Source organism: Phascolarctos cinereus, unplaced genomic scaffold (genome assembly GCF_003287225.1).
Source record: "Phascolarctos cinereus isolate Bilbo 61053 unplaced genomic scaffold, phaCin_HiC Scaffold_4;HRSCAF=312, whole genome shotgun sequence".
Lineage (NCBI taxonomy): Eukaryota > Metazoa > Chordata > Mammalia > Diprotodontia > Phascolarctidae > Phascolarctos > Phascolarctos cinereus.
In genome coordinates this window covers 76,628,974-76,652,140 of record NW_027555847.1, presented here as the reverse complement: position 1 = coordinate 76,652,140, position 23,167 = coordinate 76,628,974, and the positions used below count along the sequence as shown (strand labels likewise).

Sequence of the window (23,167 nt, the reverse complement as noted above, 5' to 3'; positions counted from 1 at the left end):
TGAATTCAAACTTGGAAAATTATGTAATATTATCAAGGTAATTATGTTATGCTTAATGGTACTACTAATGAGAAAATATCAAAATTAAGCAAAATTAAACTTAGTGGTACTACTAATGAGAACATTTCAAAATTAAGCAAAATTAAGCTTAGTGGTACTACTAATGAGAAAATATCAAAATTAAGTTTAATGATAGTACTATGAAAATATAAAAATTAAGCATAATGCCTAGATAATAAATTTATATAAAAATATTTAACTCATTACAAAAAGTATTAAATAAAATATAAAGCATAGTGGATCATTTTAGTAGTACCAAAATGAAGTATTGTAAGTCTAACAAAAATATTTAACAAAAAGGGAAATTTGGTATTAAAAAAAAGTGCTGAAAAGGGACTTTGTTATTGCTATGAAGAGAAGTGGATGAAAACCTTTTTTTCCAGTACCATATCATATTCTTGGTTACAAAGAAATAAATCTAGAAGGGCAGAAAATTTCAGTTCCATATGTGGATCATCACATCATAAAATAAGTAAAAATAATGAAAATTCAATTCAGAGCTTAAAAGTATGCAAATTTATACTAGTCTAAGAATACTTATCATCTACTTCAGATGTCTTATCTTCAATTGGCAAACTTTCTCCATATCTTGTGAGAACATAGGCCTCCACCTCATTTCTTTGTAGTCTTCTTACTATGACCTTACTCTGATCAGCACCACCTCATTATAAACTTAGATTCTAGCCCTGATTTCCTTTGCTCTGATAGGTGAATTCTTGTCTTACCTTACCAGGGCTCAGGCCTCCACCCTGTTCTTTGAAAGGTTCCTTACCAAGTCCTCATTGTTATATTCCTTGCCCCTCCAACTTTCCAGCATTCTTCTCTGCTCCCTTCCCCCCAAATTCTCCCCCCATTAAAATGTAAGTTCCTTTAGAGCAGTGAATGGTTTCTTGCTTGTATTTGAATCCCCAGCAATTAGCACATTACCTGGAATATAGTAGGTGCTTAATAAATACTTATTAGTTGATAATAGTGGCTAACGTGATATATAATGGTGCAATCATAGTGGAATCTTCACTGATAGATAAAAACTGCAATGTGAATTTATTCAACCATTCTCCTATTGTTATATTTCTTTTTGCTTCTGCTATTTGCAGTTATAAATGATATTGCTTTGAAAATCTTTGAACCAATAATATTTTCCATTATTTTGATAATATGTATCATGACATCATACATAGAAATTATAAATAATTATGAAATATATTTCTAGCAATAAAATTATTGGGTCAAAGGGTATAATTAGCTTGTAATTTTTACAGTGTAGTGAGAAAGTTCTTTTAAAAAAAAGATTCCTCTGTCTTGAAATTCTACCCACCATGAGTAGCTGTACCTTTTTAAAAAATCTCTGATAATTTGATTTTAATGTTATAAAAATTAATTTTTCCCCTTAGAGTAACATTTTTCCTTTTATTAGTCATGTAACACAGAATTTTTTACCATAATTATAGAATATTAAAGCTAGAAGAAACTATAGAGGTAATCTCATCTAATTTCCTCGTTTTCAGATGAGACAGAGAGTGAGTGACTTGCATAAGCCTCCTAGCTAGGTAGTGATAGTAGAGGTAGGATCAGGAGCTTATTATCCAATTCCTAGGAAGATGAGCTTTCCCCTGTACCTTAGTCCATATATTTGACCCTCTATGGTATTTAAGGTCTTGTATTATTGTGTTTTTTCTTGAAGTGCCTCATAAATCCATATTTTCACCTTCAGGATGAACCCAGCTCTGGAATGGATCCTGGCTCTAAGCGATACCTCTGGAAAACGATAATGAAGGAAGTTCAGGAAGGATGTGCTGCAGTTCTTACCTCCCACAGGTGTATTACTTTCACTATTAAGTTGAGAAATTTTAAAATGATAAGAGCTACCATTTATGTTGGCAATAGGGACCCAAGGAAAGTTTTATTGCTTTTGTTATTCTTGTGGCTGCAGTGAGTGTATGTGTATGTGTTTTGTGCTCACGTGCTTTGAGAGAATAAATAGGATACTACTAATAATAATGATAGCTAGCATTTATATAATGCCTTCTTTATGTGGCTTTTTACATAACTTATCTTATTCAATCCTCACAATAACATGATGAGGTAGGTGCTATTATTATCCCCATTACGTAGATGTATAAATTGAGGCTGAAAGAGGTTAAGTGCCATCGCCAGGGTTACAGATAACAAGTTTCTGAGGTAAGATTCAAAATCATATTTTCCACCCTCCAAGTCTCCCACTATATATACCACATCCCTTAGATGCCTCTAGAATCGGGGCAAATTCTAGAATAGCAGCTTAAGATGAGAGGTGGTACTAAGTATATTTAAAATAAGTCCCACTAATTCAGTCAGTCAACAGAAATTTATGACACATTTGTTGTATGGAAGGCACTGTGCTAAATGTTGAGGCTACAAAGAAAAGCAAAAACAGTCTTTAGGCTCAAGAAGCTCACATTCTACTATGATCACAACATGCATACAACTATATCCAAGTTATAGTCAGAGTATGTAGAAAGCAGTCTCCGAAAGGAGACATTAACAGTGTGTGTTGGAAGAGCAGAAAAGGCCTCTTGCAGATGTATAAGGTGCAGAAGGTGGGATTTGAGCTGTCTTTAAGGAAGCCCAGGGAAGGCAGATGGCAGAGAACAGGAGGGCAAGCATTTCAAGTTTGGGAAACAGCCAGTGAAACAATAGAGTGCGGTGACAGGGGATCTTGTGTGAGGAACTGTAAGAAGGCTGGTATTGCTGGATTATAGGAGAACAGTAAAGTGTAGAAGACCAGAAGACAGAAAGCACCAAGGTTGTGAAGGGATTGATCCCAAACATAACAGGGAGCAACTGGCATTTATTGAGTTGGGGGCTGTGATTTGGGATGTAGGAAAATCACATGGTTAATTGCGTGGGGGGATGGATTAAAGTGTATAGAAACTTGAGGTAGAAAAACCACACAGAAGACTTTTGCAATAGCCCTGCTGTGGTGAGCCTTTGCTAGAGTGGTGATGCTATGTGAATGGTAAAAATAGGATATATAAGAGAGATTGTTAAGGTAGAAATGACAGGACTTGACAATGGTTACCTGAAATGGAAAATACAGATGCTTCTGAGTTAGATCTAAAATATTTGTCATATAGTGCAATTATATATTCAGTGCTACTATAGAAGGGTCCAGCTCTATTGTATCATTCAGCCATTTCCACCCTACCTTGACATGCCCCCTCAACACACAAATATTCTAAAGATAAGATTTTAACTCACTTTTGACGGTTCCCAACTTAACACTTTTCCCACTGTACCAGGTAGTATGCTTAATATTCATACATTAAGATAGATTTTGAATGGCCATTAACACTCATAATTTCCATAATTTCTGTCAACCCATTCTGTGACAAATGAACTACAAATGCTGGATGTTATGAAATTGCTTGAGTACATAGAATAGTATGACAAACTTAACCAAGATTTTATGAACTTAACAGAGAGCACTCCTTAAAACATCACAATTCATTCCTGCCAATAGAAAGGTAAGGGCAGCTAGGTGGCACAGTGGTTACAGTGCCAAGCCTGGACAAATCTGGCCTCAGACATTTACTAGCTCTGTGATCCTAGGCAAGTCACTTAACCTTGTTTGCCTCTGTTTCTGTATCTGTAAACTGAGCTGGAGAAGTGAATGCAAAGTGCTCCAGTATCTTTGCCAAGAAAACCTCAAATGAAGTCATGAAGAGTTGAACCTAACTGAAAACAATGGAACGACAACAACAGGAAGGTTAAGCATAAGCTTGGAAAATTTTATATCAGCAGATACTTGTTCAGGAGTGAGTCTGACTCTCCCCTCTCCAAAGAAATAGCTCACAACTCTGTACAGACAACACAGACCACCTCCTCCTTACATGATGTACAGGGCAGTTCTACTTACAATCAAAACTAGAAGGGTTCTCCAGACCTGCACCCTAACCTTTGGATGTGAGGAAGAAGAGGACCAAAAAATCATAGAGAAATAGGGAAGGAGGAGAGATTAGAATACAAGGACAGGAGCAACCCTGAGCCCTTCAAATCCCTCTAGAAGTATGCGAGTGGGTTCAAATCTCCAAAGGCCAGGACTGTTGTTTGTAGAGTAGCTGCTCCTTACACATTTGCTACACCCTACACAAGCACTTTAATGATTCTGAACTCCCATTCATTTGCTGCCTCCAGCCTTGACCCATCAAGGGAAGAGTCAGGAAATATTTCTCTTACTCATCAGTATTGCATAATATCAGAGTTCCAACTACCCAGGATTTTCCTACAGATCTACATCTGTATCATTTGACAGTTGCTTTCTGTCACAACATACTGGAACCATGCTTAAATATTATCAAAGCTCTTTGTGTATTCTATTGTTTCTAGCCTAATTTAAAGATCAATTAAAATACTTTGAACAAAGCCAAGGTTACAGAGAATACGGCCTAACTGCTTAATGAGTTTTTGTTCCTTATTTTCCCAGCATGGAGGAGTGTGAAGCCCTTTGCACTCGTCTGGCAATCATGGTCGATGGCAGTTTCAAGTGTCTCGGTTCTCCCCAGCATATTAAAAACAGGTATAATGCTTTTGGACAATTGAGCCTGCTATTACTCAATTCTGCAAGCCATTTCAGCAGCACCGATAAAGTGTGTAAGGAAGCAATGGAATTTCTGTTGTCTGTCCTCTTTTCTGTCTGGATTGAAGTGCAAGAGTGAAAGATTTGTGTTTTTTCCATGAGCGATTGATTCTGTTTAGTAACATGTCCCAAAAGGCCTGTGTTCTGCATGGATAGTTAGAAAGGAAGAGGCAAGGCCCCGCTGGGCTGGATTCAGAAAGCCCCACTATTACTGAGTGCAGTGATGCTTGATGCTTAGACTGCATTCCTTACCAAGTTAACTAGGCAATAATGATAAGTCGCTGGAGAGTCTTCAATGCTTAATTTTTTTGGGGGGGGTAACGAAGAGGAGAGGCAGCTAGGTGGCATAGTGGATAGAGCGCTGGGCCTGGAGTAAGGACTTGACTTCAAATCTGGCCTCTGATACTTACTAGCTGGGTGACTGAGCAAATCACTTAACCCTATTTGCCTCCAAGATGGAGCTGGAAATGGTAAACCACTCTAGTATCTTTGCCAATAAAACCCCAGATGGGATCACACTGAAAAATTACTAAACAAACAAAAAATGAATAGGGAAACTATTTTACAACCCTCTGACCATGACTGGGCACACACCTGAAGATCTCTATCCTGATTTCTGATTCCTGATATGGTTATTGTTTAGCTTAATTCTGTGCTATTTATGGCTTGCATTTGTGTTTACCTGTATTGCTATGACCAGAAACTAGTCAATCAACCAAGAAACATTTGTTAAATATCTATTACGTGCTAGGCACTTGTGGTGCCAGACATTGGATCTGAAAAAATAGCAAAAACACAAACAAACAAAAAAAACCCAACTGAAAGGACACTGGCCTCAAAAAATGTATATGTTATTGGGGGAGACAGTATGTAGATGGAAATATACGCAGATTACTTATGTGAGATATGATTTCATTGGTAGGGGAAACTCTGAGATGATCAAACTCCCTTAACCAATGTAGTAATTTGAGACCTGCCCTGCAACTTGTAAAGAGTTACCTAGAGCACAGAGAGGTTGTCACTTGCCTGGGGTCACACAGTCAGAATATGTCACAGGCAAGTCTTGGACCTGGGTCTTCCTGGCTTCAGGGTTGGGTCTCTATCCACTAAAGTTTGCTCCCTCTTTTTTTCACACACACACACACCACACACACAACACACACACACACACAGATGCACAAACCCACAGAAAATGAATATAAGGCAATTTTGAAAGGAATGACAGTCACAGCTGGGGGCTTAGGAAAAGCTTCATGTAGAAGATGGAACCTGAGTTAAGTCTTAAAGGAAGTAAAGTATTCTCAGAAATGTAGGGGAATGAGAATGAATTCCAGGCAATGTGGACAGGTGGGGTCAAACCATGGAAATGAAAGATGGAGTTAAATGTGTGAGGAACAGACACTACCTCATGACCTTTCTCTCAAACCCTGCTTCTCCTTTCTATTTTTCCTCTATCTGTGCCAGTCTCCCTATTATCAAGATCTTAATTAGAATCATCTTGGATTTTTCTTTTTTACCTTTCCCTTTCTCCCACGATAGCCCATCATTTGTCAAGTCTTATAGATTATAACTGAAATATCTATTTCATATATTCCCTCATTTCTAGTCTCATTGACACAACTTCTAATTGGAAACACATTACTTTTTGCCTAGATCTGTGAAGCAGGGGACATGTAACCCCATAACGTGGAATGACTTCAGTTACCTGGTGATCAGTAAAAAAAAAAAAGGGTGGGAATGATAGGGTTGTATTCCACACTCCAAGATAGTAAATCATGGGGGCCTTTCTCCAATACCATCCAAATACTTCCATCGCACATTATCATTCAGTAGTCTACACTCTGCCTGCCTCCTAAAGCTCTCCCTCAGTGGCTATACAAGGTGCAAACCCTTCTGCTTTCTTTCCTTCTGGACCAAGCACCAGACACTCAGAACAGTTATAACTTAACCACAACCTGGGCATCCAAAGCATTTTCATAGATGCAGCTGGGAAAATATTCTAATATTCTTTCTTGCCTGTCACCCATATCATGAGTATGGCAAGCATCTCTTCAAGGCAATAGCAAGTGAGAATCCTGCTATCCTACCTCTCCCCTCCTCCATTTTTTTGTTTTCCACAGGACAGAATGAATTACGTGCGATGAGTAGATATGGATGAGTTACGATTTGTATGACCTCTCTCATATTATCTTTACCTCCAAAACTGCCGTTTTCCAGAATTTCTTTATTTCTGCTCAAGGCACCCATGATTCTCAAGACCCTTGGTTCACCACCTTTGTAAAGTGATGGGTCATGACCATTGAAAGAAGGCTTTCAAACTAAGCAACAATTTGCTATTTTTCTTTGGGAAAATGCTTAGAAGATTTATTGAATTTTAAATTATTTATATATGTTTATTCTTTCATAAAAATACGAGTGGCCCAAATAGGTTGTTCTCTTCTGTGATAAAAGTTGCCATCAGTAGTATACTACTTAACACATTAACATATACACATATGTTATATATCTATATAAATATATTACATATGTAGATAATTAATCTATCCTTTCACATGATGAAGAAGATATTTCAATAATGAATTTAAAGTAACCACTATTCAAAAGAAACATTCTTGGAAGTATTTTAATTGTTATGTGATATTTTTTGCTGAAGATAATTTATGTAACCCATTATCTGCCCATTTAAGACTTAGAGTAACAGTTTCTAAGCTACTTAAAATTGTTAACAAATAGCGTCAGTGGATTTTGAATTATTTTGCTCAAAAAACAAAAAAAATGCAACATTCTCTGATTATTTTATAAGAACAAATGACTGGCATCTGAGAAGATAACAATTTACTGTTGTACTTCAACAAAAATTTCACATAATCCACAGATGGGATTGCAAATGAGCATCATGCTTTGGTAAGCATAGTTACCATGATGCATTTCTTCCAGTTTGATCCATGCGTCTTTGGGGAGTCTCTTTTCTAGCTATGACATTTGTCAAAATAAATATAAAAATAAAATTAACTTTGTACCAAACTTTCAAATCACTTGGTTACAAAGTGTTAAATCAAGATTTTAGAAATAACAGAACATATTGTGTAACTAAAATATCATCATGATATATTATGAAATATCCTTCAAATAAAATTTTACTGAGAGCAAAGTTATTTGTACCATTTACAAATAAATTGCTCTTTTAAAATTATTTTCTCTTTATTTCTGTTTATTTTCTTTTTTGTTTCATATGAAATATAATTATCATTATAGTAATGCACATACACACATATGTATGTATACATGTGTGTATATATGTATAGTTGATGGGAGATACAATCCAAAAAGTTTAGGGACAACTGACATAGACCTATGGCAATGGTTTTATAACTTATCCAGTTTCTCCCCATTCCAGTACCTAGTCATAATCACAATAATCAAAGACACGTTTAAGAGTTTTACTTTTTTCAAAATATTATATATCCATACATAGATGCATGGATGCTTATTCAATTAACTAAGAAGCTTTTATTTTATTTATTTATTTATTTTTTTTTGTAAGGCAATCGGGGTTAAGTGACTTGCCTAGGGTCACGCAGCTAGTAAGTGTCAAGTGTTGGAGGCTAGATTTGAACTTAGGTCTTCCTGACTCCAAGGCCAGAGTTCTATCCACTGCACCACCTAGCTGCCCCTAAGAAGCTTTTATTAAACCTGTCATGTGACAGGCACTATTATAGGCATTGGAGCTTCAAAGCCAAAAGTGAAATATTTCCTGCTTTCAAGAATTTTACATTCTAGAAGGGATATACTATATTCACCTGTAAATAAACAAACAATAAGTACAAAATATGTACAAGGTATCTGGGGAATCAGGAAAGGGTTTTTATAGGAGGTGGCACTTAAGCTGAGCTTGAGTGGAAGGTAAGGAATCAACAACTTAGCTATGAGGAAGAAATGATGGAATGTAAGTTGTCCCTTTAAGGCTTTTCATAGGTAGCAGTTTAATGATAAGGAAATAACTTGCCTTTTTAAAAAATTTTTACATGTAAAGGTACAGATTTTTATTGATTGTGAAGGGGTATAAGACTTTGCTCTTCTTATATGATCACCTTGATGTCTAAAAGAAATAGGAAAATAATTTTAATATATGTTACCAATATGTGTTCATGAAGAAACATAGATTCCAGTGAGGGTTTGACAAGTTTGGGACAGAAAATGAACTCTTAAATGAATATAAAGTATGAAATCCCTTTGTGAGCAATGTAGAATGATGCCTCACTTGTGCTGGAAGCGTTTGATGTTATAAAGAGGCTGAGAAAGATATTTTACTTATTAAAAACTTGAGAAATATGTAAATAAACAGTTTCAATAATATCAAAAAATGTTGGACCATTTTCTCTCCTTCAGAGCTGCAAAGCTCTTTAGGAAATTTGCATATAAAGGTTTATGGCTAGAGAAGATTAATTTACAAACAAGAAAAATCATATACTTGGAGATTATGGTATGATTTAAAAGTATTATCAGTTCTTTAAATAATATTTTATTTCCCCTCAATTACATGTAAAAACAATTTTTAACATTCATTTTTTGGTTAAATTTTGAGTTCCAAATTCTATCCCTCCCTCCTCCCCTCCCCCTACCCCAATACAGTAAGCAATCTGATATAGGTTATACATGTGTAATCAGGTAAAAATATTTCCATATTAGTCATTTTTTTTTTTGCAAGAAGACTTGAACAAGAAAGGAAGAAAGAGAAAAAAAGAAAGAAGGAAAGAAAGAAATAGTGTATTTCAGCATATTCAGACAACACCAGCTGTTTCTCTGGAGGTAGATAGCATTTTTCATCATGAATCTTTTGGGATTGTCTTGGATCATTGTATTGCTGAGAATAACTAAGCCATTCACAGTTGATCATTGTACGATATTACTGTTACTGTGTACAATGTTCTCCTGGTTCTGCTCACTTCACTTTGTATCAGTTCATGCACATCTTTCCAGATTTTTCTGAAATCATTCTGCCTGTCATTTCTCTCTTTTTTTAATGTTTAAAAAAATATTTTTTTAAGGCAATTGGGGTTAACTGACTTGCCCAGGGTCACACAGCTAGTAAGTGTCAAGTGTTTGGTCTGAGGCCGGATTTGAACTCAGGTCCTCCTGACTTCAGGGCCAGTTCTCTATCCACTGTACCACCTAGCTGCCCCCTGCTTGTAATTTCTTACAGCCCAATAATATTCCATTAAAATAACATACCACAACTTCTTCAGCCATTCCCCAATTGATGGGCATCCCCTAAATTTCCAATTCTTAGCCACCACAAAAAATAGTTGCTATAAAGATTTTTGCACAAATATATTATTTTCCCTTTTCTAAAGACCATTAATTTGACAGAAAATTCAGAGAATTATGGCTTTTTAAATAAAAAATTAGTCTCTGAGAGTCAGTAGGCTCTTAAGCCATTGGAGGGCAAGAGAATTAGGTATGGTACTGTGAGAGAAGAATCTAATATACGAACCTGAAAAGAATAGAAAACACTAAACTATTCTGTTGGAACTATGCCATTCAGAAGCTGTCATCAGGCTTCAGTTAAGTGATTCCTGATTGGTGAGAGAGAAAAGCGACTTCATTGGCCAAGATCCTTCCTGACAGCCCTTACTTTTTTATCTCAACCTAGAGTCTGAGAGAGGCGAAACTTCTCATTAGAAACTATTGCTCTTTTTTGTCCCATCTGGCTTAAAAAGGAAAATCAAGGGTGGATTTGTAGCAAAGTTGCTATCCTGATGAAGATAGCTAAGCTTGTTTTCCTGGCTTGGAGTCAACTTGCATATTTTGTTACAAGCTGTATTATTCAGGTTGAACTACAACATTTGAATGATTGAATAACTTGCTGGCCTGGTCTGTATAGATCAAAGATAGTCAGTTTGATGAGCTTTGCAGTTCCCTGGCTTAAAGAGAACTGATATTCATATTAAGAAGCAATACTTTCTAAATACATTCTTAAAGGGGAGAACAAATTGAAAGCACTCGTAAAAACTTTATTTGAGTAGAGAAGAGAAAAGGTTTTGGCCCGATCAAGACTGGTGAGGACCAACAGTCAAACAGTTAGTAAAGAAGCAGTTTTGTATGGTACTGATCTATGTGAATGGACCATCAACACCCAAGCCTGTAGATCAGAATTGTGATTTACCTTGACTACATAGGTTTTTCTTCCTCATGTGCTTCCCTGCCAGGTTCCTGTAAAGGTGTGATCACTCTTCACCCTGGCTACTGAGTGAATTGATAGGAGAGTGTAAATAAGGTTTATGTGTATGTTGTGATGTATTTATCATTTATGCCTTGAATTTAATATAGTGATAGCTATGATGTTTATTTTGCATTTGTGTTAAGTAGATCACTATGTTTAAGATCTAAAAGTATCATTATTGTGAGTAGCTTTTTGTATAAACATTAGTCCTTCTGTAGGTTTATTATCTTTGAGTGGAAAACACATCAAATAAAAGTATTCAAGAGAAATGGCATTGAAGAGGAAGAATTTATTTCCCCTAGAACTCTGAGAGAATTTGAGTGTTACTGTGGAGTGGGGACAACTTCTGCAAAGGCCAGGAGGTGGAAAATAGAAAGTTATTCATGAGAAAGAGTTAACGAACTAATTCAGATACAGTATAGATTGTGTAGGAGCAATGTGTAATAACCTTGCAGTGGTCAATTAGAGCTAGGTTTTGAAAGGCCTTAAATGGCAAAGATATTTTTATATTATTCTAGAAAATCAGGAAAATAACTCTAAGAAAAGATACTTTGTGGAGAGTGTTCAGGAGGAGAGAGTGGTCAACAGTGTTAAATGTTGCAGAGAGATCAGGAAGGAGGACTGAGAAAAGACTGCTAGATTTGGCAAGTGAAGCTCACTGGTCACTTTGAATAAATTTCTATAACAACCATGTGAAGTAAATGTAAGCTCTATAGTATTTATCCCTAGATTACAGATGAGCAAATAGGGGTTAGAGAGCAAAAGTGACTTCCTAAAGGACACTCATTTACAAAGGGTCTGAATGACTTGAAATACAGAATCATAAATTTCAGAGTTTGAAGGGACCATGGAGGCCATTTAGTCAAACTCATTACTGAATAAGAGTTATATTTAAAACATTCCCAATTAGTAGGCATGTAGTCAATGATGCCTTGTTTGACATCTTCTAGTGAGGGGGAAGCAACTATCTCCTGTAGCAGCCAATTACACTTTAGGATATCTCTTCTGGGATTTTCCTCACACCAAGCTGAAATTTGCCTGTTTGTTACTTCCTTACATTGCTCTGAGTTTTGTACCCTTGGGCCACAAAGAAGATGTCTCTTTTATATAACGGCCCTTCAGATAGAAGTGGAGCGTGGTTCAGAGCAGAGCTCTGGACTTGGAATCAGAGTATCTAGGTTTGGATCATGGTGCTGGCACTTGCTACTTGTGTGATCTTGGACAAGTGGCAACTACCCAGGGCCTTCATTTCCTCACCACTAAATAACAAAGTGGTTGTACCAGATGACCTTTAATGATCCTCCCAGTCATAAATTTATGATTCTCCCATCCTACTTGAAGGTGGTTATCATGGTCTTCCCCTCACACTTTCTTTGCTATGTTTTCTCTCCTTGAGATATCTCATTCCTTCAACTGATGCTCATCTCCCTAGCCCTAGCCACTATACTTTTCTTCTTCATTGTTCAGTCATTTTAGTCATGTCTTACTCTGTGACCTCATTTGGGGTTTTCTTGGCAAGAATGTTGGAGTAGTTTGCCATTTCCTTTCCAAGCTCCTTTTACAGATGAGGAAACTAAGATAGAAAAGGTGAGGTGAATTGTGGAGGGTCATATAAGCTTCTGAGGCAGGATTTAAACTTATGTCTTCTTGATTCCAGTCCCAGTACTCTATCCTCTGCACTACCTGGCTGCCCCTATACTCATCTTAATGCATTCGTTTCAAAGATTGTATTAGTTTTCTTAGCTGCTGTTTCACATTGTTTACTTACATTGAGTTATTCAGTAAGCATTTATTAAGTTCAGACTATGTCAGATTCTGTATTGGGCACTGGGGATACAAATGCAACGGGTGAAAATATCCCTAGTTGTAAGGAACTTATATCATTATGGGGAAATCAACAAATACACACACACATCAACAAATATGTATATAAAATCAACATATATTTGTTGATTTCCTTATTATGATGTATATGTGTATATACACACATATATATGTACATACACACATATATTTATATATACACACATACACAAATATTTAATTATAAAGAGAATTCATGAAGAGTATTTAAATATAAGGTAATTTGGGAGGTACTACACTAGCAGTTGGAGGGGGCTCATGAAAGGCTTGATGTAGAAGGTAGTATTTAAGTTATGTCTTGATAGGAAAAGAGGGATACCATGAGGTGGAGAACGGAATGCATGTTAGGCATGTAGGATGGCCGATACAAAGACAGATGGCAGATGGCAAATGGAGTATCTTGTCTAAGAAACAAAGAGGTGGTCAGTTTGGCTAGATTTCAAAGCGCAAAGAGAACAAGTAAATGTATGATGAGTTTGGAAAGATAATTTGGGGCAAGCTCAGGAAAGACTTTAAAATCTAAACTGAGAACTTTAGATATTATCCTAGTTCACTAAAACCTCCAAATCTTTATCAATCACTTTTTAGTCATCTCTATCCCATCTGTTATTTGTTTTGTTGATTTTTTTGAGCTGAAGTGTAAGAATTTATTCATCACAACTAAGTGTCATCTTATTAGATGGGGTTTAATGTTGAATTCTGCCAAGATCATTTTGGATACTGCTTAATTATCTAGTTTGTTAACTACCCCTTCCAGATTTCTGTTATCTGACTTGACAAGCATGCCATCTATATAGCCAAAAAATGTTAGAAACTGAAAAAAAATGTTTAAAACATTTTGAGGCTATGCACAAGATCCCTGGGGCATTCTACCGGAGATTGCCTTCCAACCTGACATCTGAAAATTAATGAGTATGCTTTGGATCTAACCATTCAACCAATTTAGAATCCACCTAATTATAATAACATCTAGCCCAAATGTCTCTCTGATTCTTACAAGCACAACATGGAAGACTTTGCCAAGCACTTTGCTAAAATCAAGACAAGCTGTGTCCAAAACATGTCCCCGATCTAACAGTCTAGTAATCCTGTCCAAAAAGAAAATAAGGTTGCTTTGGTATGATTCATTCTTGGTGGAGCTATACTGGCTGTTTGCTTCCTATTCTAAGAGTTCACAAACTATCCCATGTTTTCTAGAATTTTCCCAGGAATTAAAATGAAACTGGAAACCCTATAGTTTAGCAGATTCCTGACTTTCTCCTTCTTTTAAAATTATTGAGATAATATTTACCATTCTATATAATCTTATAAATGTTTAGAGTTGGAGGCATGGTGCACAAATCCTTCTGCTTCTGTTTATTATTTATGCAGGCTTAAACAAGTTACCTAATATCTCCAGGCATCAGTTTCTTCAACTGTAAAATGAGGGTGGTTGTAATAGATACTTCCTAAATTCTGTTTCAATTCTGTTACAGGATCATATAATCCTAATCCTCTTTCCACTTGACCACATTGTGTCTTCTTCATACCATCGTAAAATTATCCTTTCTATTAAACATATCTGATCACATCACTATATTTCTCAAGTATCTTCAGTGACTTTCTATTTCATTTTAAATAAACTAGAAATTTTCAAGCATGACATTTGTAGCCCTCAACATCTGGTTCTAACCTATCTTTGAAGCTCTATATCATACTTCTACTCATCGTGGATTGCTCCTGTTACAACAACACCTCCAATTAATCTCAGGTATTTCTCTCCCATGGCTTTGTTCTTGCTGTTTCCTATGTCCAGAATGACTCGTTATTTCTTGCCTTCTACCTGAATATTAAAATCCTATTCTTTTTTTTAAAATTCTAGCTCATGTTAGCTACTACAAAAAAATCTACCCCAAATCTTCTAGTCAGAAATAAACTCTATGTCCTTTCAACCAGCAGAAAATATTGTCTCTAGTGCCCATATATTCTTCTATCTACATGGTTCTGAGGAGAATAAAAGGTGGTAATGATAATGTATACATATATGCATACACACATATATAGGCTTTTTACATAATGTGAAATCTACTTATAAATGTAAACTAAGCTATTATGTATTATATGTATAAGGGACATGGTCTCTATGGATGATGAGGTCAAAGTCCTACTAGAAGAAATTAATGCAAGCAATGATATAAAGGATAGTACTAATCAAGCCAAATAGTTTAATATCAATAAATCCAGATGGTGGGAATAGTAAAACAGTTTAAAGCATTGATCATATGTGAGGATGGGTCACTGTGATAGGTCTTTTGTGCCTCTTCATATGAAACGATTTACCCCATTCTACCTATCCATTCCTTCTGCACCCTTTGTACTCCTCTTTCTCATTCCTTAATTTTTTTATATCATTTCCTCAAAATCACCTTATACCTGTATCCTCTGTCTATGTACATTCCTTCTAGCTGTACTATTTGTGATATAATTTTTCAGAATTACAAGTATTATCTTCCCATGTAGGGATGTAAATAGTTTAGCTCTATTGAATCCCTTAAGCTTTCTTGTTCCATTTTACCTGTTTATGCTTCTCTTGGTTCTTGACATTGGAGGTCAAATTTATGTTTAATTCTGGTCTTCTTATGAAAGTTTGAGATCCTTCTATTTCATCAAACGATCATTTTTTCCCTTGGTGTATTATGCTTAATTTTGCTGGGTAAGTGATTCTTGGTTATAGTCTTAGGTCTTTTGCCTTCTAGAACATTATGTTCTATGACCTCCAGTTCTTTAATGTTGCAGTTGCCAAGTCTTGTGTAATCCTGATTGTGACTCCCTGATACTTGAATTGTTTCTTTCTGGCCTCTTGTAGTATTTTTTCCTTGACCTGATAGTTCTGAAATTTATCTATCATGTTCTTTGGAGTTTTTATTTTGTGATCTTTTTCCTGAGGTTATCAGTGGATTCTTTCAATACCTATTTTGATCTCTGGTTCCAGGACATCAGTTTTCCTTGATAATTTTGAGAGATACTGTCCAGGTCCTTCTTTTGGTTATGACTTTCAGGTAGTCAAATGATTCTGATATTATTTCTCCTGAATCTATTTTCCAGATTTCTTGTTTGTTTTTTTTTTTTCTGTGAGGTATTTTACCTTTTCTTCCATTTTTCATTCTTTTGAATTTGTTTGATTGATTTTTGGTGTCTCACTAGAGTCATTAGCTTCCACTTGCCCAGTTCTAACTTTTAAGGTATTGCTTTCCTCAATTAGCTTTTGTGCTTTCTTTTCCATTTGGTCACTTGCACTCTTTACAGATTTGTTTTCTTCAGTGGATTTTTGTGTCTCCTTTTCCATTTGTCCAATTCTAATTTTGAAGCAGTTTTGTAAGCTGTTAACTTTCTTCATAATCCTCTTGCATCACTCTCATTGCTTTTCCATTTTTTTTTCTTCTACCTGTCTATATGATTTTTAAACTCTTTTTTGAGCTCTTCCATGAATTCTTTCTGGGCTTAAGACCATTTCCTACTTTTCTTTGGGGTTCTGACTATAGGTATTTTGATATTGTTTCCTCTTCTGAGTTTGTGTCTTGGTCTTTCCTGTCACCATAATAACCTTCTATGGTCAGATTCTTTTTTTTTTTTTGACCTTTTTAAAATTTTTCCTTTTTTTGACCTTTTTCCTTTCTTTATATCTGAGCTCTGCACCCAGGGTGGAAGGATCATTGTCTCAGGCTTCTTGTGCCAGTGGCTGTAGGCCCTGCCTATTTACTTGGTGCCCCGCTGGTGTTGCCCTAAGACCCCTTGGGGGACTCTTGTGTCTAGTGCTGTGCTAAGGAGTGAGGTGGCTGGCAATGCTGGAGGCTGTAGGGGTCTGGCAGCTTACCTGATGCTAAGCTGGTGTCCTAGTGGTGGTGTCTGACTTGTGCTGAGACCTGGTGATGTGTTTCTCCATTTCTCTGGGGCTACACTGAAGCATGCTGGCCTTTGATCTTTAAAGAGAAAGAATTCTCAGTTATCCTATTTCAAATTAAAGGACATACATTGGTAAATGTGAGTTAAGAGGCATACTAAAAGAAACAAAGGCTTTCATGTTAACATATATGTTATTAGTCTTCTAGAGAGCAATCTTTCCATGGAAAGACAGGTCCTAATAATTAACTGCTTCATTAAACTTGATGGAATGAAATTCTAAAATAATAATGCTAAGATAGATCTTATAATTACATTATGGCAAGCTCAGTTACTCAATACATATTTATAGCATTATGAAAAAAGTAACAATATATTCAAGAGGAGAGATGAATATCTGTTTTATCTAGATATCTTTTTTTTACTTCAAGATTTATTATGCCTAGTAGACTGTTTACATATTGCCCTAATAGATGAGCAGAAACAAAAGGTTAAAGCAAACCAACAATCATTGATTGAGAAGAAATGAAGGGAAGGAAAGAAGGAAGAAGTGAAAGAGGAAAGAAGGAAGAAAGAAAGAAGCTTATATTCAATTGCATGAAAGTTAAACTCTAGTGCTTACACGCTGAAAGTAAACAGATTTGAGGGAAAGAGTGTTAACAACTAAGGGAGGGAATTGAGAAAGGCTTCCTATATGAAATGGCATATGAGCTGAGCCCTAGAGCAAGCTAGAGATCCTATGATGTAGATGTGAGAAGATCATGCTTGTTAAGCTTAAGCAACAAGATTTCCAAAGGCATTGATATAGGGACTAAGTATTGATTTTGGAAAACAGAAAGTAGGGCATTTTGTGAGGAACATAAAGTTCATGTAGGGAGTAGTGTATATTAATCCTAGAAAAGTAGTGTGGATCCAGATCGAGAAGCTTTACTTGTAAAGCTGAAGAATTTGTCCTTTATTATGAGGTAAGAGGGAGCCAAGGAAGATGGGAAAAACACATTCAGATGAGTGTTTAAAGAAGGTTATTTTGACATCTTTATCAAAGATATGTTGGAAAGGAGAGAGACCAGGAACTGAGAATCTAATTAGGAAACTATTTAGTAGTCTAGGCAGGAGGTTATGAAAGCCTGACCTACTGCCCATGTGAGTAGAGAGCATGAGATGAATGCAAATGATGTGTGGGTAGAATCGATAAGACTTAGCATCTGTTTGTATATAAAAATGAGAGAGAAGAGTAATTGATGATTGAAAAGTTACCAACCTTAGTAACTGGAACAATGGTGGTGCCTTCAGTTGAATAAATAAAGTTTAGAAGAATAGCATCCTTACTGCAGGGTCAAGAGGAGGAAAATTTACATTCTGGATATGTTGAGTTCGAGATGCCTCTGAATCATTGAATTGGAAAAACATCTAATAGGGAAGGTTGTTGTTTAGTCATTTTTCATTTGTATCTGACTATTCATGACTCCGTTTGGGGTTCTCTTGACAAATATACTGGAGTAATTTTCCATTTTCTTCTCCAACTCATTTTATAGATGAGGAAACTGAGGCAAACAAGGTGAAATGACTTGCCCAGGGTCACACAGCTTATAAGTGTCTGAGGACGGATTTGAACTCAGGAAGAAGAGTCTTTCTGATCACCAGCCTGGGACTCTGTCCAGTGCACAATGTAGCAAATTTGAAGATAAGGAAGGGTTGCTTTATGGACCAATGAAGGAATATCCATATTGACATGATCATATATTCATTAGAGTACTACTATTGCTAAATATTATCACTGTTGCTGCTACTGTTCCAAGTTCATGTTCATAGAGTACTGGACAATTCATAAAACTCATTCCTCATAATAACCCTGCAAGGTAAATAGTGCAAGTGCCATTCCTATTCTGTAGATGGGGAAATTAAGACTCAGAAAGGTGATGTCCAAGTTCACAGAAAGCAAATGAGAGAGATGAAAACAGAACTTAACATTTGTGGCCACAATTCTATTTTCTCTGTTGCCCATACAGAATGATTTCCCTCATCATCTCTGTGCATTGCCTTCTTTAGCTTCTTTTTAAGTAGCAACTAAAATCCCATCTTTTACAGGAAGTCCTTTCCAACATTTCTCAATTCTAGAGCCTTCCATATGCTAATTATTTCCTATTTATCCTGCATATAGATTTATGTATTTGGTTATGCATTGTCTCCCTAACTAGACTGTAAGGTCCTGGAGGATAGGGTCTATTTTTTGACCCAGTGGTCAGTTCAGGGCCTGGAACATAGTAGGTGCTTAATAAATGTTTGTTGATTGATTGCTATCTCTGAATCTATAAATGAGGTCAATGATGTATTTATGATTGCAATGTAGTTGGTAGCTCCTGGTAAGGAATCTCCCTCCACTGATGCAGATTTGCATCTATTCTATAATTTATAATCATACAGAATTGCCTGGAGGCACTGCAAAGTTGCCTGATTTTCTGGGAGTCACAAAACCAGCATGGATCACTTTTGAATCCAGGTGTTACCAATTCAAGGCAAGCTCTTTATCCATCGTGTCCTGTTGCCTCTGTGAATAATAATAAATCATTTTAAAATAATGCTTTAAGGGTTACAAAGCATTTTTTTTTTGTCTCAAAACACTAGTGTGAGGGAGTTAAGAGGTATAAATGGATAGACTGAAGGATTTGGAATCCAAAAACCATAGTTTAATTCATACCTGAGACACAGCTCTGAGATCCTGGGTAAGTCACTGTCTCAGTTTTCTTATGGTAAAGTGATGGAGTCTGACTCGATGGCCTAGTCTAAGATCCCTGCTACATCTATATGTATGATCCTATTAATCATCTGAAATGGGCAGTTCAATCATTAGCCACCTGGTTGCCAAACTAATGCCTCTACACAACATGCCCAACCATGTTGCTCCCATTCTCAAAAATCTTGGCTTTCTACTGCCCCTGGAATAAAATGCAAATTTCTGTTTGTCATTCAAAGCCCTTCCCTATCTGACTGGAGCTTTCCTCTCCAGCTTAGTTCACACAACTCTTCTACCTTCCAGACAAATTGGACTATGTTCCTCCCACCCAAGCCAACATTTCATTTACTAAGCCATTCCTTTACACCAGCTGTCCCCAATATCTGGAATAGACCTTTTTCTCACCCTTCCCTCTTAAAACCCCCAGCTTCCTTTAAAAAATAGACCCCAGGTCTTTTAAGGAAGGCCATCTCCTTCTTCCATGAAGCTGCGACTTTTCCACAATATCTCAGTTTTTAATGTTCTCTGTATACTGAAAGTGTCTAGTGTCTACTTTCAAGTTTAGTTATTTATGCATAAATTATAGCCTTCCCAGTTCCATAAGAATGTGAAGTCCTAAAGGGGCATGGGAGGACAGTTGACTTTTTGTCTTTTTATCCCTCGTACCTTCCACAGTGCTCTGCACTTAGTAGGCACTTAAAGACTATTTGATGAATAGAATCCACTTATTATCTCCACTGTTTGAAAATGAGGAAATTGAGGCTCATCGAAGTGGAGGGACTTGCCTAAAGCCATCCAGGAGGAAGTGTGAGAGATGGGAAACCAACTGCCATCTTCTGACTATCCGGTCCATTGCTGTAGATAAGGGTGACACGTGTTCCCCGAGACCAAGCAAAATGTATTTTGGGAAAGCTGTGATTATTCCAAGGAAAGAGAGACTCCATTCTCCCTCATCAGTGTTATCATCTGGGCAATGTTGTCATAACCTTGATGTCTATCAGCAGACTGCAGACACATTAGGAAGTCACCTGGAAGGAAGCAGCAGCAGCTGGTGGCAGCAGCTGTATGATGCTTTTGGAACTCACCTCAGCAAAAACCTAAAGCCTGGGAATAAGTATCAGCAAGCCAATAAAAACCATAATTTTTTAATACAAAACACATGATTAAAATGTCCTAGCTGGTTTGGCTAAGGAGAGAAAAAATACGTGTAAAAAAGCATTAATTGATTGCCACACAACCTACAGAGAATTTTTATACTGGTGCCAGCATGAAAAATGATGATTCCAAAAGAAAAGATAATAAAATGCCAAAGAATATCATTTCGTCAAGTCCTTTTGTTTGTCACTTTTTAGAAAGCCCTGATTTATGTAGATTTTATTGAAAAATAATGAATTCCATGCTCTTGGACTTTATTTTTCAAAGGAGATTATAACATGAATATTTGCAAATAAACAACATTTACAATTTTTACCACAAAAAAGAGAAATAAATTGCAAGGTAGGTAGCTGTTCTAATTAAGTATTCATGTAGCTAGACTAGGAAGATGAAGTCTTGGAATAGGGAACTCTACCATGGGATAATTTGGCTCCTTTGAAAATGAAATCATTATTATTAGCTCATTTACATATTTACATCTGTATGGAAGATTATGTGTTTGTATATGTGTCTGTATTTATCTAGGTGTCTTTCTACCTATCTATATACAAAACCTGCTGAACACAGCAATTTCATTTTTATCACTAGGGAGTTCCATTTAAGTACCATGTAATGTGACTTTCTTGAGTAATCAAAGGCATTGTAGAATTCAAAAGCTGATCAACCCTAGAAATAACTTAAGTGAACCCCCTCATTTGACAGAGAAGGAACTTGAGGCACAGAAAACTGAAGTTATTTGTTCAAACTCCTCTAGTTAATAGAAGATCTGAAACTAGAACCCAAATCTTCTGACTTGGAATTCAATGTTGGATATGTTCTTCATAATAAAAGAATAGTGAATTAAGAGGAAAAAAATCAGTTAATCTTGCTTTTTTTTTTTTTAACATTGCTTACCCAACTGATGGTAGTAATTTGTCATCTCATTTATTTCTATGACTTCATGCATTTGGATGGGATTAATGTTGACCCAATGTAATTACTCCAGGAAAGTTTAAGGATCACATAGTCTCTCAAGAAATCCTTCTGGGTTTTTCATTTGATGAACTGAATATCTAGAATTTGAGAATTCAGGTTATTGGAAATGTTTGTTCATAATTGCCAGCTCCCAGATGCTTAACCATTTATACTTAAGCAAGAGGAGATTATATCCTTCTATTTTTTTTTTACTTCTCCTACCTCTCCCACCCCTTTAAATAGCTCAAATACTTGATTCTTATCCTTTTTGGAATTTTTTTGGGAAAAGGCCTAAAAAGGCATTTTTTTTATTTTGATGAGGTTCTTTAGAATCATATTGAAACAGGAAAAGGGAATTAGATTTATTTTGAGTTGTGCTATATATTGGCCCCTGGGCTCAATGTCTGGAATTTATTGGGAGGCAGAATTTTTACTTATTATAAGGGAGAACTTTCTAGCAAATAAAGCTATTTAAAAAAGTAATATAAACAAGTTTAAATATTGCCCAACAAATATAAGCTTATATTAAAATGTAAATTATTACTACTACATTTGGTAGTGGACTCACCATCACTGGAAATATTCTGAAATAGTCCTGTAAGATTACTTTCAAATGTTGGAAGGGGAGAGCAGATGTTCCCACCCCCATCTCAATTCACAGCACATAGGTTTTGTCTATTTCCTCTATGTGATGATGATGATGATGATGATGATGATGACGATGATGATGATGATGATGAAGAGGCATCTAGGGATAATTAGGTACCAAACTTCAAGATTAATTTAGTCTATCCTAGTTTTTCTCCGCTCTAGGATTTGGAATCATTAAAGATTCATAAAGAAAATCTATTTTAATCCTTTTATTTTAGAGATGAAGAAACTGAGGCACAAATTCAAACCAGTCCTGGGAGAGCCAGGATTTAAATTCATGGCTTCTGGCTCCAAATATAGCACTGTCTCTATTCTATCAAACTGCCTAACATATTCTGAATCTTTCTAGATTAATCTTAGACTTTTGTGGGTTTATCAGAATCAGAGGCACTAAACTATAGTGTGATCATTATAAAATGGAACAGGCTAATCTAAGAGTCAGAAGACCTGAGTTCTAGTATGAACTCTGTCACTGACTTACTCTGTGATGTTTGGTATGCCATTTAATTTCTAGAGGCCTCAATTTCCTCATCTGGGAAGTGGAGATAATAGCAATTGATCTGCCTACTTCGTAGGGATATTAGAGAAACAAATGAGACAATTTAAAAGTTGTAAATGGTCCACAAATGTCAAGCATGATCCAACTGTTTTAAGTATCCAAAAGTCTGAAGTTGTCATTTGCTAATCATTCATCTTGTGTTCTAGAATATCTGGGTTGAGCCTTTGTGTGTGTGTTATGGACACCTTGTGCAGTCTTGTGAAGCATATGGATCCTATCTCAGAATAATGTCTTTAAATCCATAAAAATACGTAGGATTACAAAAAAATTATACTGAACTATGTTAAACAAAATATTAAAAGAAGGAATTCATAAACTGTAATTTAAGAATTCCTATCTAGAATAAAAATCAAAATCACCCAATAATATCATGGTACTGATTGATCTCTAAATCCCCCCCCAAAAAAATTATTAGAAAGTAGTTCTGCAGACATTAAAAAAGAAAAAAAAAATCTAAATGTTTCTACCTCT

At 36.0% G+C, this 23,167-nt stretch overlaps 1 protein-coding gene across 1 annotated transcript in view; it reads left to right on the top strand.

Annotated features, from left to right (window-relative positions):
* Positions 1-23,167, top strand: part of ABCA13 (ATP binding cassette subfamily A member 13) — a 482,687-nt gene that overhangs the window by 439,212 nt on the left and 20,308 nt on the right. Inside the window, 2 exon segments of the mRNA XM_078151686.1 lie at positions 1,775-1,878; positions 4,526-4,618. Of these exon segments, the coding sequence (XP_078007812.1) occupies positions 1,775-1,878; positions 4,526-4,618 (197 nt within the window).